Source organism: Mobula birostris, chromosome 16 (genome assembly GCF_030028105.1).
Source record: "Mobula birostris isolate sMobBir1 chromosome 16, sMobBir1.hap1, whole genome shotgun sequence".
In the NCBI taxonomy this organism is placed as follows: domain Eukaryota; kingdom Metazoa; phylum Chordata; class Chondrichthyes; order Myliobatiformes; family Myliobatidae; genus Mobula; species Mobula birostris.
In genome coordinates this window covers 12215202-12235158 of record NC_092385.1, presented here as the reverse complement: position 1 = coordinate 12235158, position 19957 = coordinate 12215202, and the positions used below count along the sequence as shown (strand labels likewise).

The following is a 19957-nucleotide window of genomic DNA, read 5'->3' as shown; positions in this document are numbered from 1 at the left end:
CGAACGGGCTCCTGGGTTCTTTTCACTTCCGTGACAGTCTGTGGGAAGACAAACCTCAGAGTTGCATACCGCAAATATACTTTGATAATAAATGCACTTTGAATCTTCGCTGATAAAAGGGAAGACAGGGTAATGGAACAACTATCCACCAATACCATGCACATAACTCATAGTGAACCTGACAGTACTTCATGAAATGCATACTTTGTATTTATTAGGAAGTACATAACTTGGATTGGGAAAACAATAATACAATATACTTTACAGTTATATGGATTCTGTACAGATATTTAATATCTTTGAGAATTGATATGTCCAAATATATGCATTAAATATGCTGACAATATGTAATGTATACATAAAAGGTGAACCAGATACATACATGGATATTTCCCCAGAAGCTGGGTAGAGGGTAAAACGGTAACACATTATTTGAAAGGTGATTTGGTCTCTCTGCTCCTGCATATCTATATATTCAGTGGCCATTTTATTATGTACACCTGCTCATTTATGCAAATACTCTAACCAGCCAATCATGTGACAGCAGCTCAATGCCCAAAAGCATGCCGACATGGTTAGGAGGGTCAGTTGTTGATCAGACTGGACTTCAGAACGGGAAGGAGATGTGATCTAAGTGACTTTGACCGAGGAAGGATTGTTGGTGCCAGATAGGATGGTTTGAGTATCTCAGAAACTGCTCCTCTCCTGTGATTTTCACACACAACAGGGTTTAAAGAATGGTGTGAAAAAACAAAACAAAACACTAAATATCTAGTGAGTAGCAGTCCTGAGGGCAAAAAACGTCTTGTTAGCAAGAGAGGTCAGAGAAAAATGGCCAGACTGTTTCAAGCTGATGGGAAGGTGAAAGTAACTCAAATGTATAAATGTTACAGCAATGGTAGGCAGAAGTGCATCTCTGAACACTCAACATGTTGAACTTTGAAGTAGATAGACTACGGAAGCAGGAGGTACCTAATAAAGTGGCCACTGAGTGTATATTGATGTTTCTTCATTGCCTCCGAGTTTAAGTATTGGAATTCGCTATGCAACGCTACTGTAGAGGTAGCATCACAGCAATTACTATGGTGGTTGATGAAGTTGGCTCACCAGTACCTCTTCAATAGTGTGCAAGGATGATATAAGACATTCATAGAGCCAGAACTTTTCTCTCAGGGTAGCAATGTCTCATACAAGAGGGCATAATTTTAAGGTAGTTGAGGGAAAGTACAGGGGGATGTCAGAGGTACTTAGTTTTTTTTACACAAGGAGTGGTGAGTGCGAGGAACGCACTGTCAGGGGTGGTGCTAGAAGCAGATATAGCCAGGCATTTAAGAGACTCTTAGATTGGCACGTGAATGCAAGAAAAGTGGAAGGCTATGTGCGAGGGAAGTGTTAGATTGATCTTGGACTGACACAACGTCATGGGCTGAAGGTCCTGTACTGTACTCTACTGTTCTATATTCCATGTTTGATGTTCTATCTGCACTCAGACCTTATCCCTCCAAACATTTCCCATTCAGATACCTGTCCAGACTTCTCTCATTATTACAATTGATTCAGCGTTGACCATTTCTTCTGGCAGCTCGTTCCACACTCACAGCACACTCTGAGTGAAGAAGTTCCCCCTCATATTTCCTTTAAATATTTCACCTTTCTTCCTTAACCAATAACCTCTAGTTCTAGTCTCACCCAACCTTAGGGGAAAAACCTTCATGCATTCATCCTATCTATACCCCTTATTGTTCTGTGTATCTCTATAAGATCTCCCCTCATTCTCTTGCACTCCAGGGGATAAAGTCCTAGCTTATTCAATGTTTCCCTATAACTCAGGTCCTCAAGTTATGGGAAAATATCTCCACATTGCTTTGACCTTTTTGATATCTTTCCTGTAGCTAGGTGACCAGAACTGCACATATTACTCCAAATTAGGCCTCACCAATGTCTTATTCAACTTCAATATGTACTCAATGCCCTGTTTTATGAAGCTCTCTTCATGGCTCTATAATATCTGGATATGGGATCAGGTGGGAAAATAGATGAAGCCATTGACCACCAAGCAACCTATAGATTGACAAATCCGGATCAATGGCTATAGGCCATCTTTTTCCAGTTTGTAGGGGGCAGCATGATCCTTGAAGCTATGTTAAGTTATTAAAAGGAAGGTCTACAATTTTTATATCTTCTCCCTTTTCAAATAATTTTTCTTCCCCTTGCATGTTTGCCTGCCAGCCCACAATATTCATGAGTTAGCAGAGTCGAATATAATTCAGTTGTAATATATTCCTGGGAGTGAACAGTTTGCTTTGGCAGAGGCTCTCTTGAGACTTTTGCATCTTCTGGTTGTGGAGAAGTTTGTAATGGTGATGTTTCTGTCATTGACCACATTTCTTGGCAACATTTCTTGTGGTGGATTGGGGTTTGAGAGTGCTTCAGCAGCTGCCTCTTCCAACACACAAACATTCCTTGCTCTCAATGGGTGACTACATCTTGATAAAGTAAAACAAAATGCTGGAGGGGCTCAATGGGACAAGCACCACTTTTGAGGGAAATGAACAGTTGACGGTTAAGGCTGAGAGACTTCATCTGGACCAGAACCGACCAAGTGAGAGGTCTTGATTCGAAACCCAACAGTCCACTTTACTCCATAGATGCTGCTTGGCCCACTGACATCCTGCAGCATCTCATGATGTTCTGAGTATGTTTTTCCATATAAAACCATCTGGAAATAGGATGTCACTGTTTTAAAGGACGTGATCATCCTTCTAAGACAGATGTGAGGTGATTTTCTTTTTCCCTTGCTGTCATTGGAAATCTTTTCCACAGCCATTGGGAACAGACACTCTGAATACTTCTAAACCAAAGATAGTTAGAATCTTGAAAAACAAGGTTATGAATGGTTGCTATGCTTTAGTGGGAATGTGGAGCTGAGGTTACAGAGAGGGCAGCCACTATCTTGATAAACATCTGAGCAGGCTTGAAGGCTCAAATTACACATTCCCAATTCATCAATTAAGGACAGTCAATGTTTTGGCTTAAGCCCCTTCATTTGGACATTTCAGCAGCATCTTGGTAGCAGCCAACTCTATGACATTTATTAGGTCCAGTGCCAGTCCAAAATCAGATGGAGAGATTATAAATACAGTTTTGGGTTTAATCTCCAGGAAATCCAATCTTTTACTTTGCTTGGCACAAAGAGTGGATGAGCCCCCTTCCCCCAGGCCAGTGAGTTGTTGACTGGTTCCAGAGTAGGAGTTCTGTGCGGGCCAAGGGATCTTGAGGCAGAATGTTCAGGTTCCCATCATTGGCGAGTCCAGATTTGGAGTCCTGGTGTTCGATCATCAGCATATCTTCGGATCGATGTCAAAGATCGAGGCCTGAGGATGAATCAGAAGTCCAGCAACTGAGGCCCTTTGGCCAGAGCCGAGTCTGCCAATCACTGCAATTCCATTGGGAAAGTCAAAGCCTACTGAATGCAGGCCAGAGTCTATCTACTGGAGTTTGGAGCCTGAGGCCTGCCCTGGAGTAGGAAGACTGTGTGTGTGCGTGGGTGGGTGGGAGGAAAGAAAGGGACTTGTTTTGTTGTTGCTGTTCTGTTGCTTGTTGTGTTCTGTGTTCTGCCGACCATTGTGGCATACTATGTCGGAGCCGTAACGTCTGGCAACACTTACAGACTGCCGCCAGCACACTCTCGGGCCTGTTGGTTGTTAACACAAATGAGACAGTTCACTCTCATGTTTTGATGTACATGCAACAAATAATCCTGAATCTTCAATCTTGTGACAACAACTTGTGATATCGACCAGTCCATTGACTTGGATGTACATTGGCTGAGAAACTGAACAATCGTTATATATGATCAGTTAAATAGTAGCATGTTGGCAAACCTAATGACTTGGAAAAAACAAATTCACTTCGTGGCTGCTTCCAGAAGAATAAAATTGAAGCACTGTTCCGCATGTCGATGTTTGATGTGGTTATAGCTCTTTCATTTTTGGGTTTGCTCCCAACTTTGCAATCTGGTTTTGGAGAGAAAGGCAATCTACAGCCAGGTTAACGGTGTAACACTTTGTTGTCCTTGCACGTGAGCCTGAGGTATATGTGGCACCTTAAGAGGTGTAAGTTCCACATCAGGAACTGAAGGAGTGGCAAGACGATGCAGAGGCTCCCGATAATACAGCCTGCGGCAGCACCCAGGGACTTACTGTAATTGAGTATCCTGTAGATGTACGGCTTGCCCCTGAGGTTGGTGCCCCCCAGCGCCCAGTAAACAATGGTGAAAAGAATGTAGGACAGACAGTAGAGCAGGACATAGATGAAGTGGACGAGGTGAACAGGAGCTGCCGTCATGCCTATCTCGAGCAGCACCAGCACGGAGTTCACCACGTGCACGTTGATGTTAATGGAGTCAGGGGCCGCACGCCCCGGGACATAATCAATGCTCCAGAAAGCGATGGTGACATAGAGGCTGGTTACACAGATCAAATTGAGCAGACCCCACTGGATGTTAATGGGGTGCTGCAGCAATGAAGGTGGTGCTGGGAATTCTTTCCTCTTGATCCACGACGAGCTCCTGCCTTCGACTTCTGTGGCTGCTTCTAAAAAACAAAAAAGGAAAAGCAACAATGGAATATTCAAACCCAGCAGAAGTTTGAGTAGGAATTGTAGAAACTGTTTGAATTTCAACTATGTGCCTTCTGTTCCTGCAAGTATCAAACTCTCTATTTTGTCTCTCTGTCTGTCTTATTGTAAATGGCTGCAAAAAATGCAGCTCAAAGTTCAAAGAAAATTTATTAACGAAGTATGAACCTGTATATGTGACACTATGAACTACCCTGAGCTTCATTTGCTTGCAGGCATACACAATAGAACAAAGAAATACAATAGAAAGATTGGAAAACTACACACAAAGACTGACAAACAATCGGTGTGCAGAAGAAGACAAACTGCATAAATACAACAAAAAGAGTACTGAGAGCATGAGTTGTAGAGATATTAAAAGTGAGTCTATAGATTGTGGAATCAGTTCAGTATCAGGTCAAGGTAGTATATTATGATTATATACATACATTGTTAATTCATTTTTTTGAACTTCAAACTCTATGGACCTGCATGTGCATAAAGTGACAACAAAACAACACTTACAACACGTTGGAGGAACTCAGCAGGTCGGGCAGCATCGGTGGAAACGATCAGTCGAGATTTCGTGCCGGAACCCTTCGTCAGGACTGTAGAGGGAAGGGGCAGAGGCCCTATAAAGAAGGTGGGGGGAGGGTGGGAAGGAGAAGGCTGCTTGGTTCCAAGTGAAAAACCAGTAAGGGGAAAGATAAAGGGGTAGGGGAGGGGAAGCAGGGAGGTGATAGGCAGGAAAGGTGAAGAAGGAATAGGGGAAAACACAATGAGTAGTAGAAGGAGGCGGAACCATGAGGGAGGTGGTAGGCAGCTGGGGGAAGGGGGAAGAGTGAAATAGAGATAGGGGAAGGGAGGGGGAGAGAATTACCGGAAGTTGGAGGATTCTATGTTCATACCGAGGGGCTGGAGACTGCTTAGACGGTATATGAGTGTTGCTCCCCTAACCTGAGTTTATCTCATCATAGCAGTAGAGGAGGCCATGTATGGACATCTGAATGGGAATGGGAAGCAGAGTTGAAGTGGGTGGCAACCGGGAGATCCAGTCTCTTGTGGTGGACAGAGCGCAGGTGCTCGATGAAGCGATCCCCCAATCTGCGTCGGGTTTCACTGATGTAGAGGAGGCTGCACCGGGAGCACCGGATGCATAGATGACCCCAACAGACTCACAAGTGAAGTGTTGCCTCACCTGGAAGGACTGTTTGGGGCCCTGAATGGTGGCAAGAGAGGAGGTGTAGGGACAGGTGTAGCACTAAACAAAAGATATTTGATAATGTACAAAGAGACAAAGGCAGAGAGTGAGGGAGAAGGACAAGGAATAAGCCATTGGCTTCCTAATACTAGTTCATTAACTATTAATATTTGTCATATCAAAGCAGGCTGTGCAAAATACAACATAGAAATGCACAGAATTTACTGTGTAGAAAGCAGCCAGAGGTTTGCTTGGGTGCTGTGAGGTGTTTATGCTTCAAACATATTTCTTCTAATTTTATTGAATTTAATACAAGTTTTTGTTCCATTCTCCCTCATGCATTTACCCAGCCTTCTGTTATGTTCCTGAATGATTTGTTGTATAAGCAGTCTCAAAGGGCTATTAATGTCGGAGCAAAATAGAATAAAGAAGCAACTCAGTTTGTTTCTGGGTGAATTGATTAAGGAACATATTGTGATGATCAGGTGGCAGGGTGGAGACCAAAGGAAGTGAAAGGCGCCCCTTGCCTCTGCTAGCCTGCAGGTCACCGTCGGGCAAGGTGTAACACCTGCTTATCCCATCCCGATCAGGGTCACATGAAGCCATGAGAGCAGGTGGTGGATGGCCGTACGAGCAGCTGGTGTATATCCCAAGTCCTGGGTATGCGACCACTGGCGCCAGGCAGACAATCTCTGATAATGGCTGGGGTCACCCGTCTGGTAAAGACACTGCCCAGAAGAAAGCAATGGCAGCCCACTTCTGCAGAAAAATAATTGCCAAGAACGATCATGGTCATGGGACCATGATCTCCCATGTCATCGACATGGCATTTAATGATGATGGGGGTGATCTAGGACAAAGGATTTGTCATGTTTTATTCTCTCAGCCTGTTTCTATCTCTATTGCATTGTTTGACTCATTCTGTTTTAATACTTCTACCTCTGATACTCACAACCTTCCCTTTGTTACCCTGCTCCCCATACTTGCTAATTCCAGTGTTTTACTGTCCAGCCTCTTTCCAGCTACTCTGTGTAAACTGCAGACCATCCAAACCTCTGCCACTGCTCTCTCCACTTGCACTGAGTCCTGTTTGCCTGGTACTTGCTGTTATTTATTTGTCCCTAGCTGATGGATGCAACAATGCAGTCATAGACTTTGCAGAGTTCACACATTGCAAAATCAGACCCTTCAGTCTGACTCATCCAGACTGACCGAGATACCAGTCTATGCTTGGAAATGGAAGTGGTTTATCATTGTCACATATATTGAGGTCCAATAAGAAGTTTGTCTTGCGTACTGTTCATACAGATCAATTTGTTACACTGTGCATTGACATAGTACAAGGTATAACAATAACAAAGTGCAGAATAAAGTGTTACAACTACACTGAATATGTAGAGCTGGTGGACAATAAGGTGTAAGGTCATAAAGATGCCAAATTTCTTTAGCTTCCTAAGGAAGTACAAGCATTAGTGAGCAACCTTGGCCATAGTATCTAGGTGACTAGACCATGGGAGACTATTGGTGAAGTTCACTCCAAGGAACTTGAAGCTCTCAACCTCAGCTAATCCCATTTTCGTACATTTGACCGACATCCATTAGGAACATAATGAGGCCATTCAGCCCGAGATCATCATGGCTGATTTGTTAACCCTTTCAACACCATTCTTCTGCCTTCTCCCTGTACCTTCGATGCTTTTACTGATCAAGAACCTATCAACTTGCACTTTAAATATACCCACTAACTTGTCCTCCACAGCCATCTGTGGCATTAAATTCCACAGGTTCATCACACTCTGGCTAAAACATTCCTCTATTCCTTTGCTATCTGTACCAATGTTGAAAAGTTTTTTTTAAAACTGTGATTCTCCTGCCTCCAATACTACCCTCTGCCTTCTGCACCAGACACCTTGGATCCCATGTATCCTAACTTTCTGGACCAGCTTATCATATGAGACCTTACCAAAGACTTATTGAAGTCTGTGTATACCATATCCACTGCCCTGCCTTCAACAAATTCCTTGCAACCTCTTCAAAACAGCTCAATAAGATTTGTGTTGCATAACTTCCCATGCACAATATTATGTTGACTCACCTTAATCAAACTCTGAACATTCCAAGTGATCATAAATTATAACCCCAATAAACTTCTTCCCAATATTTTTGCTAATATTGATGTTATGTTCACTATCTTAAATTTGCTCCCACACTTAGAACATTGAACATAAAACAGTACAACACAATGTGTTCCCTTCAGCATACTATGTTGTGCAGACCTACTCAACAATCAATTATACCTTCCCTCCTACACAGCCCATAACCCTTCATTTTTACAGTGGTGTCTGAAAAGAGGATGCTGTCTAAGTTGCATGCCATCTTGGTCAATGTCTCACATCCACTACATAATGTACTGGTTGGGCACAGGAGTACGTTCAGCCAGAGACTCATTCCTCCGAGATGCAGCACTGAGCATCATAGGAAGTCATTCCTGCCTGTGGCCATCAAACTTTACAACTCCTTTCTTGGAGGGTCAGACACCCTGAGCCGATAGGCTGGTCCTGAACTTATTTCATAATTTACTGGCATAATTTACATATTACTATTTAAGTATTTATTACTATTTTTCTATTACTATTTATTATTTCCATGACTATTACTATTTACTAATAGTAGTATTACTATTACTATTTATTATTTATGGTGCAACTGTAACAAAAACCAATTTCCCCCGGGATCAATAAAGTATGACTATCACTATTTTTCTCATAGCTATCTTCTTGTCTAGCGGTCTCTTGAATATACCTATTTTATCAGCCTCTACCACCTCCCATGGCAGTGTGATCCATGGACTCTCCACTCTCTGTGTAAGGAACTTATCTCTGACATTCCCCCTATTCTCTTCTTCAATCACCTTAAAAGTATGCCCTCTTGTATTAGCCATTGACACCCCGGGGAAAAGGTGATGCCTGCCTATTCTATCTACATCTTTTATCAATTTATACACCTCTATCCTTTTGCCTCTCATTTGCCTTCACTGCAAAGAGAAAAGCTATAACTTGCTCAACTTAACCTCATGCTACCTTGATCTCTAATCAAGGTAGCATCCTGGTAAATCTCCTCCACACCCTTTGTCAAGTTTCCACTTCCTTCCTATAATGAGGGAACTGGATCTGAACACACTATCCCAAGTGTAGTCTAACCAGGGCTTTATGGAGCTGCGACATTACTTTGTGGCTCTCGAACTCAATCTTCCAACTGATGAGTGCCAATACTCCATACACCTTCTTAACCATCCTGAATGCAAATGGAAAGTGCTTTATCATATGTGGCCATTGCTTCAGCTAACAATACTTAAGACCTTAGAATTCAGTTCTGAGACACCTTCAGCACCTTGGCTTGCTTTATGAGGCTCCTTAAATCCACCTCTTTGATCATGCTTTTTCTCATTTCTCTTTATACAAGGCTAGGTGTAAAAGTCTGTTTAATACCACTCCTATGAAAAAGAGAACATAGAACATTATAGCCCTTTGGCCTATGATGTTGTGCCAACCTTTTAACTTACTCTATGATCAATCTAACCCTTCCCTCCGACATGGTCCACCATGTTCGATCATCCATGTGCCTATCTAAGAGTTTTTTGGATGTCCCTAATGTATCTGACTCTACAACTACCCCTGGCAGCGCATTCCGCACATACACCACTCTGTGTCAAAAAACAACTACCTTTGACATCCCCCTATAATTTCCTGCAATTACCTTAAAATTATGCCCCTTTTATTAGCCATTTCCACACCCTGGGAAAAAGTTTCTGGCTGTCCATTCTTATCATCTTTACCTCTGTCAAGTCTCCCCTCATCCTCCTTTGTTCCAAAGCCAAAGCTTTAGCTTGCTCAATCTGTCTTTATAACACATGCCCTCTAGTTGAGACAACATCCTCTGAATCTTTTATCTTGGGCTGATGAGCATCAATAGATAAGTTACTTTTTAATTTACCAACATTAATGGATACTGAAGGAAGCCAGAAACACTCAATGAGTTTTGAGTGAAATCAAGCAGTGAAAAAATAGTAACTATTGTTAAAATCTAAAACATAAGTGCCAAAAAATAGGAAACAGTCTTACTTGGGTTGGGGAGTGACAACTCTGCTAAAGAGGCCTCCTTGACGTTTTGAGTTTCTTTCCTTCGCCCAAATGCCACGCAGCAAATAAGATTGATCAATGCCAAGTTGAAGTAGGCAGTGAGCATGATATAGGTTACGTGGGTGAGGAAGATGAACCACTTGATGTTGTTGGTCTGGACGCCACTGCAGATGCACCAGGTCAGGCTGTAGACCGCCATGAAAATTCGATAGCACAGCCAGATGACAGGATGGAGCCTCCACTAAAAATGAGAATGGAAAACACTCACTCAATAAGAGGCAACATTGGACATGCCATTGGTAAGATTGGTAAGGTGCATCCTAATTATTGAACTGTGGGACAGTAGCATAACGGTTAGCATAACACTATTACAGTGACTGCGACCGGGATTCCATTCCATCATTATCTGTAAGGAATTTGGACGTGTTCCCTGTGGAGACGTGGGCTTTCTCCATGCACTCTGGGTTCTTCACACACTCCAAAGATGCATGGTTTAGTAGGTTAGTCGGGTGTGACTGGGCCAGAAGGTCCTGTTACTACACTGTATCTCTAAATAGACAAATAAATACTGAGCACATGAGTTGTAGAGTCCTTGTAAATGAATTTAGAAGTTGTGGAATCAGTTCAGTTATCCTGAACCAGCATGTATAACTTCACTCACCTCTACACTGAACTGATTCCACAACCTGTGGATTTACTTTCAAGGACTCTACAACTCATGTTCTCAATATTATCTATAACTTATTTACAATTATTACTGTTTGTTTTCTTTTGTGTATTTGTACAGCTTGTCTTTGTTTGCAGATTGGTTGTTTGTCAGTCTTGGTGGGTAGCTTTTCATCGATTCTATTCTATTTCTTTGTTCTAATACCCGCAAGAAAATGACTCTCGGGTGAGATATATGCACTTTGATAATAAATTTTCTTTGAACTTTAAATAAATTGTGTTAATAATAGAAAGCAGTTTGGTCGGCTATTATACAGGCACAACTGCCCCTTTCTCTGCTACCCACTTGCAAATTGGAACTAATCATACATAAGTAAAATGCTGGAAGGAATTAAGAAGTCAGGCAGCATCTATGGAAAGAACAGTCAACATTTTGGGCTGAGGCCCTTCTTCAGGACTAAACCTTCTTGTTTTCTTTCAAAAATACTAACTCTTAATAGGTACAGTTCCAAGGAGCCTGCATTCATAGCCTTCTCTTATTTCCAGTGGGAATCTTGATGGACAGAAGCAGAGGGGTAATTATAAACACAGGCGTTTCTGCAGATGCTGAAAATCCAGAGCAATGCACACAAATTGCTGGAGGAACTCAACAGGTTAGGCAGCACTTATGGAGAGAAATAAGGAGTCAACATTTTGGGGGTCGTAGTCCGAGACATCAACAGTTCATTCCTCTCTATATATGCTGCTGGTCCAGCTCAGTTCCTCCAGTATTTTGTGTGTGTGGTAGGGGGTACTTATTTGTCCCTGATGGTTGCTGAAGGCATTAAATGCGTATTTATTTTAATGTGTGCACATTGTACACTACGAACAAAATTGTTTCCTTCTCTTTCCTTTAGCATCCTTTTTCTAAAATACAGACATAGACCCTCTGTACTCACAGGTTGAAGTATACCTTTATAAGTTAGTTAAGACAAGTGAACCTCTTTGCACCCACTTGAAGCTTATCTTCCTTGTGTCTCCATCCTTCTGATGGCACTTGCCCAGTGCCTGTGGTATCGTCTGTCCTCTTCAATTTGATTCAAGATCGTTTATTGCCATTTGTCAGTACTCAAGTGTAAAGGAGAGTGGGAGGGAAGGGAGGGGAGGGGAGGGAACGTTAACTGCGTCGGGCATTTTCATGCCTTACAAGGCGCAGATTGGAAGCCTGTGTGGGGTGCCACTCCTCACACAGACACTAGAGCAATGTGTGGTTAAGTGCCTTGCTCAAGGGCACAAACACGCTGCCACAGCTGAGGCTTGAAGTAGAGACCTTCAGATCACTAGACGAATGCCTTAACCACCTGGCCACGTGCCCAACGAAGGAGAGTGAAATGATTGTTACTCCAGATCCAGTGTAGTATAAAATAACAACAAGTATAAAGAACATAATAAAAAAACAAAACTAATATAAATATAAAAACAATCCTCTGAATCATAATGTACAAGCAATTGTTATACATAGAGACTGATTGAATGTACGTATAGTGATGTGCATGTGGTGGTATGGGGTGGGTTAATGACTGGAGACAAACGGTGCTCTGCTGAGCAGCTCTGAGACTTATGGGCTTTCCTTTAGACTTCTTCATCTTGGCTGGGGCTGTTCAGATGACAATGCCAAGGCATTTACAAGCATATTGACCTCTGCTTCACAGAGCTACTGCCACTCCTCAGAAGCAGTCCCTATTTTGGTCTTGTTGATCTGTTGGACCACTGTGAGTCATATTGAAACATTGGCTCAGTGTATGGCAGCAAGAATTTGCACAGTGGGACGTCAGAGGTTACATTTTAACCCTGAAGCTTTTATTTGGAACCATCTTTGCCATAACAAAAGTTGAGATATCGGCCATTGGATGCTGGTTTGCAGAGATGCTCTTGTATAGGTCTACCTTGTCAGAAAAGAGGTTTCATGTCTCTGTGCACAGTTGGTATTGATTTTGGTTAATTATTGTCTCGTCTCTGCGTTGAACTTCAACTTGTCACTCTGCAAGGTTTACTCATCTCGGCACCAAACCGTGGCTGTGGCCTGCAACCACCACAGTGTAGACTCACTTTAGTGAATATCTATTTTATTGTTTACACACTTTTTTTGTGTTGTGAATGTGGCCTGGTTACACAACAATGCTATTAATAAAAACGCTGGAGATGGGAGCTAAGGTTCATGGTTCTTTACTGGCAGAAACTGAACTTGACACACACGTACAGATCAATACGCGCCTAATAGCGCATGCAACGACGTGTCCCTACAACATAAAGTAGTCCCTCATTATACTGTAGACCATACAGTACACTTCTCCTCTTTTATTTTAATAGTGTATCAACTGCTTTTTTTTACTGGGTCACTATGATAAACAAATATGTCTACCCTTAACATGCCTGGACAGATGCCTTCCATAACTACGAAGAAGGAATCCACGTCAGATACAGGACTGATGGCAGGTTGTTCAACCTTAGGTGCCTGCAGGCAGTTACAAAGGTGCGAGAGACTGTCATCAGAGACTTGTTGTTTGCTGATGACTGAGCACTCAACGCCACCACAGAGCAGGAGATGCAGCGTGAAATGGACTGCTTCTCACAAGCCTGCGACAACTTCGGTCTCACTATCAGCACCAAAAAGACCGAAGTTATGTACCAGCCTGCCCCAGGAAAGCCATACCAGGAGCCGCGCATCACGGTGAAGGGCCAGAACCTCCAGGCAGCCGACAACTTCACCTACCTGGGCAGCATACTCTCTCGCGCAGTGAACATAGACGCTGAGGTCAACAACAGGTTTGCCAAAGCCAGCGCCGCCTTTGGGAGACTCCGTGAGAACGTCTGGGAGCGGAGAGGACTCAGCCTTACCACCAAGCTGAAGGTCTACTGTGCAGTGGTCCTTACCACCCTCCTTTACGCCAGCGAGACCTGGATTGTCTACAGCAGACACGCTAAACAGCTCAACCATTTTCACCTGAGCTGTCTCCGCAGACTCCTCCACATCAGGTGGCAGGACAAAGTCCCCGACACTGAAATCCTGGAACGAGCTGGACTCTGCAGCGTCTACACCCTCCTGCTGAAAGCCCAAGCCAGGTGGGCTGGACATGTGGTCAGAATGCCAGACAGCCGATTGCCTAAGCAGTTGCTGTATGGAGAACTGTGTCAGGGCAAGCGCTCAGTCAGGGGGCAGAAGAAACGTTACAAAGACTGCCTGAAAGCGTCCGTCAAAGGCCTGGGTGTCGACATCAACACGTGGGAGACACTTGCTCTCGACCGTCCAGCTTGGCACAGCAAGATCACCACAGGAGCCCGTGCAGCTGAAGTCAGGCACATCATCGAGGCGCAACGAAAGCGTGCTGTGCGCAAGGCCCGAGCAGCATCCACTGCCACGACAGCACCCACCCACTTGTGTCCCACATGTGGGCGAGCCTTCAGGGCCCGGATTGGCCTCATCAGTCACCTCCGGACCCACAGCCACCAATCTCCCATTTGACTTTGAAGCCATGGTCATCTTCGACTACGAAGGACGAACAACAACAACAACAACCCTTAACATGCAAACGCCTACCATTTGTTTACTTAGTAACTTAATAATATCAAATCATAACAAAGTAACATAATAATATCAAATTATAACAAGCCCCTTTTTTTTCTTTTAGTTTATTTTTACTTTTGGTCTAAAACCCATTTATAACTCAAGTCTCTGGAGGGGTCTCCCCTGCCTCTCCGGGTAACATCTGTCAATAAACTTGTTTGTTTTAATACAGATTTCCATATAAAAGTCATGAGAAGTTGACCTCTGAGCATAGGAAGTTAAGAAGGTGCGCCTTCAACTTGCTAAGAGTTCTAGGCAGCAGATCGCCTCCGTATAATGAAGACTCCTCTGTGCAGCTGTCCTAGATATATACACATCTTTGTGCTATCACTTGTCTTCCTTACCCAGGTCTCATTTGTCCCAACTGAGCTAATTATACAACCAATCTTCGTATTCTCCTTAGATTCCAAATAGATAGCCCGACCTTTATGATACCATCTCTTATCATAATATAACTTTCCATCTTCTATTTGTGCTTCATATCTTTGTACTGGTGATTCAGCAGGAGTGCTGGGAAGATGTTCAGGAGAAGATGGAGATGTTGTCACTTTTTGTGGAACACATCATTTTGGCAGTTAAAGAAATACCTGATAAATTGGAGAACGAGGTTGCATTCTATGCTGGTCAATTTGCAAAGAGTTTGAACAGTACCTCTGATGTGAGATCCCAAGGATTCTTTCAGGCTGTGGTTCAGGTCCTCAGGGACTGTAAAAATAGTGCAGGATGTCTGTTCTTCAGGTGTGATCTGAAATAATGTACAATTTGCTTAGGAAAACTCAACAATCCCATCCTGCTTCCATGTGATGATTTTTACTGTTTAAAATGTATAAAGCAGTGGCTCAAATCAGGACAGCGACTCTGCCCACTGTGCCGTACTTCTCCAGATGACGATTATGTACCAGCAGTAACAGAAGAAATAAGTGAAGCTGTAGCAAAGTTAGTCATATTTCGCAAGAGGTGTGATGCACTTTTCGTAGCTTTGGTTTCCATGGTCTGCTTCAAAGATGACTTGCCACCAATAAAGAAGTGGTTGGTGATCTATTGTCTCTGCTAGTTATTCAAAAGTTGGGGCAATCCAATGACTCACAGAAAGATCAGTACTTTACCAGTAATCGTTCACCATTTGATGAAGCAGTTGATCGAAATCCTGTTGTTTGTTCCATTGTTCTTAAGCTGCTGTTAAAGTACAGTTTTGCTGATATTAAGGATTACCTACAGTGCTATCTGTCTGGTTTAAGAGGGAGAATACCTTCAGGTGCATGTTTAGCACAAGTGTGAAAATACAATAGAAACCTTACAGTTTGTTGCCAGAATTCGCCTCTGTTTTGAAGCTGTTTCCCAACTTCTTTGTGAAAAACAAGACACATTGGCTGAGGATTCAAAATATGTACATGCAAAAGAAACTTTCCTGCAAAGGATTAATTGTATGATTCTCAATGGAGGAAATGGTTGGTTCGAGATTTACCTTGTGCGAAAGCTGTTCTGTTTGAATGGAGATTCTGGTCTTTTCGGAGATTTAAGCTCATTGAGAGTTCACAGATCTTCCACTATCTGTTCATCTGTTAACAAGTAATTTAACTGCACAGGTGCAGGTTTTTGTCTTTTGTCTGTAACTGGAACAGAGTCATTAGTTCTCCTTAATTTCCTAGTCGTAATTGACTTTACCTCCATAGAATCTCCTGTGAGTTCTATTGTTAGTGTCTCATTCTCAGTCATCTTTTTCTTTTCTTCTAACTCAATCTTTTTTTCTTCAAATTCCTTCACTGCTGCTTTCTGCTCTTTAATATAATTCTTTTCCACTTGTTCTGTCTTCAGTTGCAGAAAAAGCTCTGCATTTCATATTCTTTTCTTGTATTGTTGATCTAGTTTCTTCATCCTTTTCTGATACTCCCGCAAAGTGCCTTCCTGTATCTGCTGTAGCTGTCTTTTGAGAGATGTCAATTTCTCCCGGTACATCTGCTCTTTTACTTCCAGGTAGTCTTCATCATCCTGCTTATCGGCAATATCTGTCTCTCTTGTATCCTCTGTATCTTCATTCAAGTCGCGGCCACGGATACTGTGTTCATCCTCATCGTCGACGCTGTCTAGCTCCTCCTTGTATTTGTAATAGTCGACAATGGGTGAGAGGAGAGCTGTGGATACCTTCCCCGCCGAGCTGCCCTCCTTTGTTGACACATCTAGTGCCTTGGTGGTATGCCAATCCAACTGGATTTTCCTGAGCCATTCCCATCCCAGCAATGGTGGTCCTCCATTTTTCAGTACATAGAGGCTCCGTTGCTGTGTTTTGACTCCGTAGGTCACTGTTACTTTAACTTTACCTTTATGACGCACTTTCTGTCCTGTGTAAGTCTTTAGCAGTAGTTTAGTTCGTTTCAGAGGTATGTGCGAAAACGGTTGTTTGTAGTCATGCACAGAGATCACTGTTAAAGCTGAGCCTGTGTCCAGCTCCATTTCCATTCTCACGCCAGCCACTTGTTCTCTGCACGTTGGGTGTTTGATGGTCCTCTTTTGTTTTACTGAGTTCCATTATTGTTTTGAAGCTGCTCATAAGGAGATGAATCTCAAGGTTGTATAAAGCATACGTACTTCAATAATAAATGTACTTTGATTATTGCACATGTACAAGGATATAGTGGGAAGCCTTGCATACAGTTCATACATATCAAATCATCACACAGTGCATTGAACTGGTATAAGGTAAAACAATAACAAACAGAATAAAATGCAGTGCAGGTAAACAATAAAGTAGAGGCGAATTGTGAGGTCAAGAGTCCATTTTGTTGTAATGAGTCTGATAACAAAGTATGTATATGTATAAGTGTGAAGTGGTTCATTTTGGTAGGTCAAATATGATGGCAGAATATAGTATTAATGGTAAGACTCTTGGCAGTGTGGAGGATCAGAGGAATTTTGGGGTCCGAGTCCATAGGACACTCAAAGCTGCAATGCAGGTTGACTCTGTGGTTAAGAAGGCATATGGTGCATTGGCCTTCATCAATTGTGGGATTGAGTTTAGGAGCCGAGGGGTAATGTTGCAGCTATATAGGACCCTGGTCAGACCCCACTTGGGTTACTGTGCTCAATTCTGGTTGTCTCATTACAGGAAGGACGTGGAAACCATAGAAAGGGTGCAGAGGAAATCTACGAGGATGTTGCCTGGATTGGGGAGCATGCTTTATGAGAATAGGTTGAGTGATCTCGGCCTTTTTTCCTTGGAGCGATGGAGGATGAGAGGTGACCTGATAGAGGTGTATAAGATGATGAGAGGCATTGATCGTATGGATAGTCACACGCTTTTTCCCAGGGCTGAAATAGCCAGCACGAGAGGGCACAGTTTTGAGGTGCTTGGAAGTAGGTACAGAGGTGATGTCAGTGGTAAGGTTTTTTTAAAACACAGAGAGTGGTGAGTGCGTGGAATGGGCTGCTGGCGACGGTGGTGGAGGTGGACACGACAGGGTCTTTTAAGAGGCTCCTGGATGGCTATATGGAGCTTAGAAAAATAGAGACCAATGGGTAAAGCCTATTGGTGGGGACATGTTTGGCACAGCTTTGTGGGCCAAAGGGCCTGTATTGTGCTGTATGTTTTCTATGTTTCTATGTCACTATATACTACCCTGAGATTCATTTTCTTGCAGGCATTCACAGTAGAACAAAAAAATACAACAGAATCAATGAAATACCACACACAAAGACTGAGACAACCGATGTGCAAAAGACAGACTGTCTAAGTAAAACAGATTAATAAATAAATAATGCTGAGAACATGAGTTGTAGATTCATTGGAAGTGAGTCTGTAGGTTGTGGAATCAGTTGAGAGTTGAGGTGAGTGAAATCATCCACACTGGTCCGGGAACCTGATGGTTGTAGAGTTAGAACTGTTGGTGTCAAAATGGTTGTGACGCATCCAGGGTAGTAGTATAATCGGTAGTGCTTCGCACTCTCACTTTCAGCTTCCACTGCTGGCTAGCAGTCTCATGAAAAGGAGACCTGAATGTCTAATTCTCTCCCTGCCTGTACATAGCCTCTCCAACAGCAAGCCTCATGTAGTGCCTCCTCGCTGGCAACACAAGAAAACAGAACTGTTTTTGGACTCAGGCTGTACAATGCAATGCATAATAGTAGAGAAAAAAACTGAATTACAGTAAATATACATATTAAATAGTTAAATTAAGTAAGTAGTGCAAAGCTAGAAATAAAAAATAGTAAGGTGGTGTTCAGGGGTTAAATGTCCATTCAGAAATCGGATGGCAGAGGAGAGGAAGCTTTTCCTGAATCGTTGAGTGTGTGCCTTCACACTTCTCTACCTCCTTCCTGATGGTAGCAATGAGAACAAGGCAGGACCTGGGTGATGGGGGTCCTTAGTAATGTATGCTGCCTTCTGAGACATCACTCCTTGAAGATGTCCGAACTAACGTAGTTGCTCTTCAGATGAAAAGATTTACAAGCACCTGGAAAATTAGGTAAATCACAAATGGAACGGCTTACTGTTCTTACCACAGAAATATAACTTCTGTCCTACCTGTGATTGTAGAATTAATTGTGGCTTCCTGGCTATTGGAGAAATCTTTTTCACTGTGAACTCCTGAGTAAAGTGCTTGATCCAAGATGATCCCATTTTTTCCTTTTGTTTTAAACAGTCCGAGAGCTGCTCTCACTGACTGCTGGCATTAGCCTGTTCAGTATTTATTTGGAGGGATTTGGTTCTGGTTGTTGGAACTTGCAAACAAAAATGACTCAGTACTGATATCACTACAAAATATGCTAGCAGTCGCTTGCCAGTCTCCCCTCCCTCACTGTAAAAAGAGAGAGAGAAAATCTCCAGCCGAACAGTGAATCTTGAAAGGCAGAGGCTTCCCAGATGTGTATCTGGCACTCTCTGGAATCTTGCTAAACAACTTTTCCCATTAAGTCCCACGTTCCTGATTTTAGAAGCTGACAACAAAACCATTCCTCTTTCACAATTGTGGACTTTCTGCCTTAATCCTATCAATGGCATTCTGAATGTACTCATGCAAAGCACACCCACCATCTCCCCCCACCACCCCCCACCTCACCCCACCCCCGATCACCACCAGCTCTCTGGCTGCTATTTACTGCAGCAGAAACCACACCAGTAGAGGGATTTGTCTGAAGCTGGAATGCAACATTAAGATGCATGCCAGTATCTTAGAACCTTCAGGATGAATTAAACCCAGCACAGCGTTCATTGCCAGACCTGAATCAGTGATGTCAAAAGGACCACATTCTGCCAGAAAAATATTTTGCTCTTAAAGCTCAGAACTGCGTTGTCAAAGATTTGTTTAAAGGAGATTTTATTTTTGCCTATATGGGTTAGGGACATGACCAGAAGGACCTGCCTTTGTCGCTTATTTCAATCTTGAGAGGGTAGTGGTTAGTCAGCACCCTGAACTGAATCAGAATCAGGTCATGTGGTGCAGAAGGGTGGGACGGAGAAGAGGAGAGCTGTCGTCATTGGAGACTCTATATTTGGGGAGCAGTCAGGAGATTTTGTGGACATTGAGAAGTTCACCCGCATGGTTTGTTGCCTCCCAGGTGCCAGGGTGCGGGATGTCTCTGACAGGGTGCACGACATCCTGGTACGAGAGGGAAAGCAACCAGAAGTCGTGATACATGTTGGTACCAAAGACATAGGCAGGAAGAGGGATGAGGTCCTGAAGTGTGAGTTTCGGGAACTAGGCAGAAGGCTGAAGAACAGGACCTCAAGGGTGG

At 43.0% G+C, this 19957-nt stretch overlaps 1 protein-coding gene and 1 pseudogene across 1 annotated transcript; both read right to left on the bottom strand.

The window, feature by feature from the left end:
- Positions 1–204: 204 nt before the first annotated feature.
- Positions 205–18990, bottom strand: LOC140210984 (protein rolling stone). The gene is made up of 3 exons (XM_072280308.1): positions 18747–18990; positions 9940–10198; positions 205–4595 (listed from the first exon to the last, which is right to left on the bottom strand). The coding sequence occupies exons 1-3, from the start codon at positions 18840–18842 to the stop codon at positions 4051–4053; spliced, it is 900 nt and encodes a 299-aa protein (XP_072136409.1). The 5' UTR covers positions 18843–18990; the 3' UTR covers positions 205–4050.
- Positions 14479–16754, bottom strand: LOC140211290 (sin3 histone deacetylase corepressor complex component SDS3-like; annotated as a pseudogene).
- Positions 18991–19957: the final 967 nt, after the last annotated feature.

Bases quoted from the DNA above. Each gene is read 5' to 3' on its own strand.
- LOC140210984 (XM_072280308.1), bottom strand. From the start codon at position 18,842: ATGGGATCATCTTGGATCAAGCACTTTACTCAGGAGTTCACAGTGAAA. The intron at 10,199-18,746 runs GTAGGACAGAAG...TCTCATTTTTAG, and splicing joins AATTAATTCTACAATCACAG to TGGAGGCTCCATCCTGTCAT. The intron at 4,596-9,939 runs GTAAGACTGTTT...TTTGTTTTTTAG, and splicing joins GTTGTCACTCCCCAACCCAA to AAGCAGCCACAGAAGTCGAA.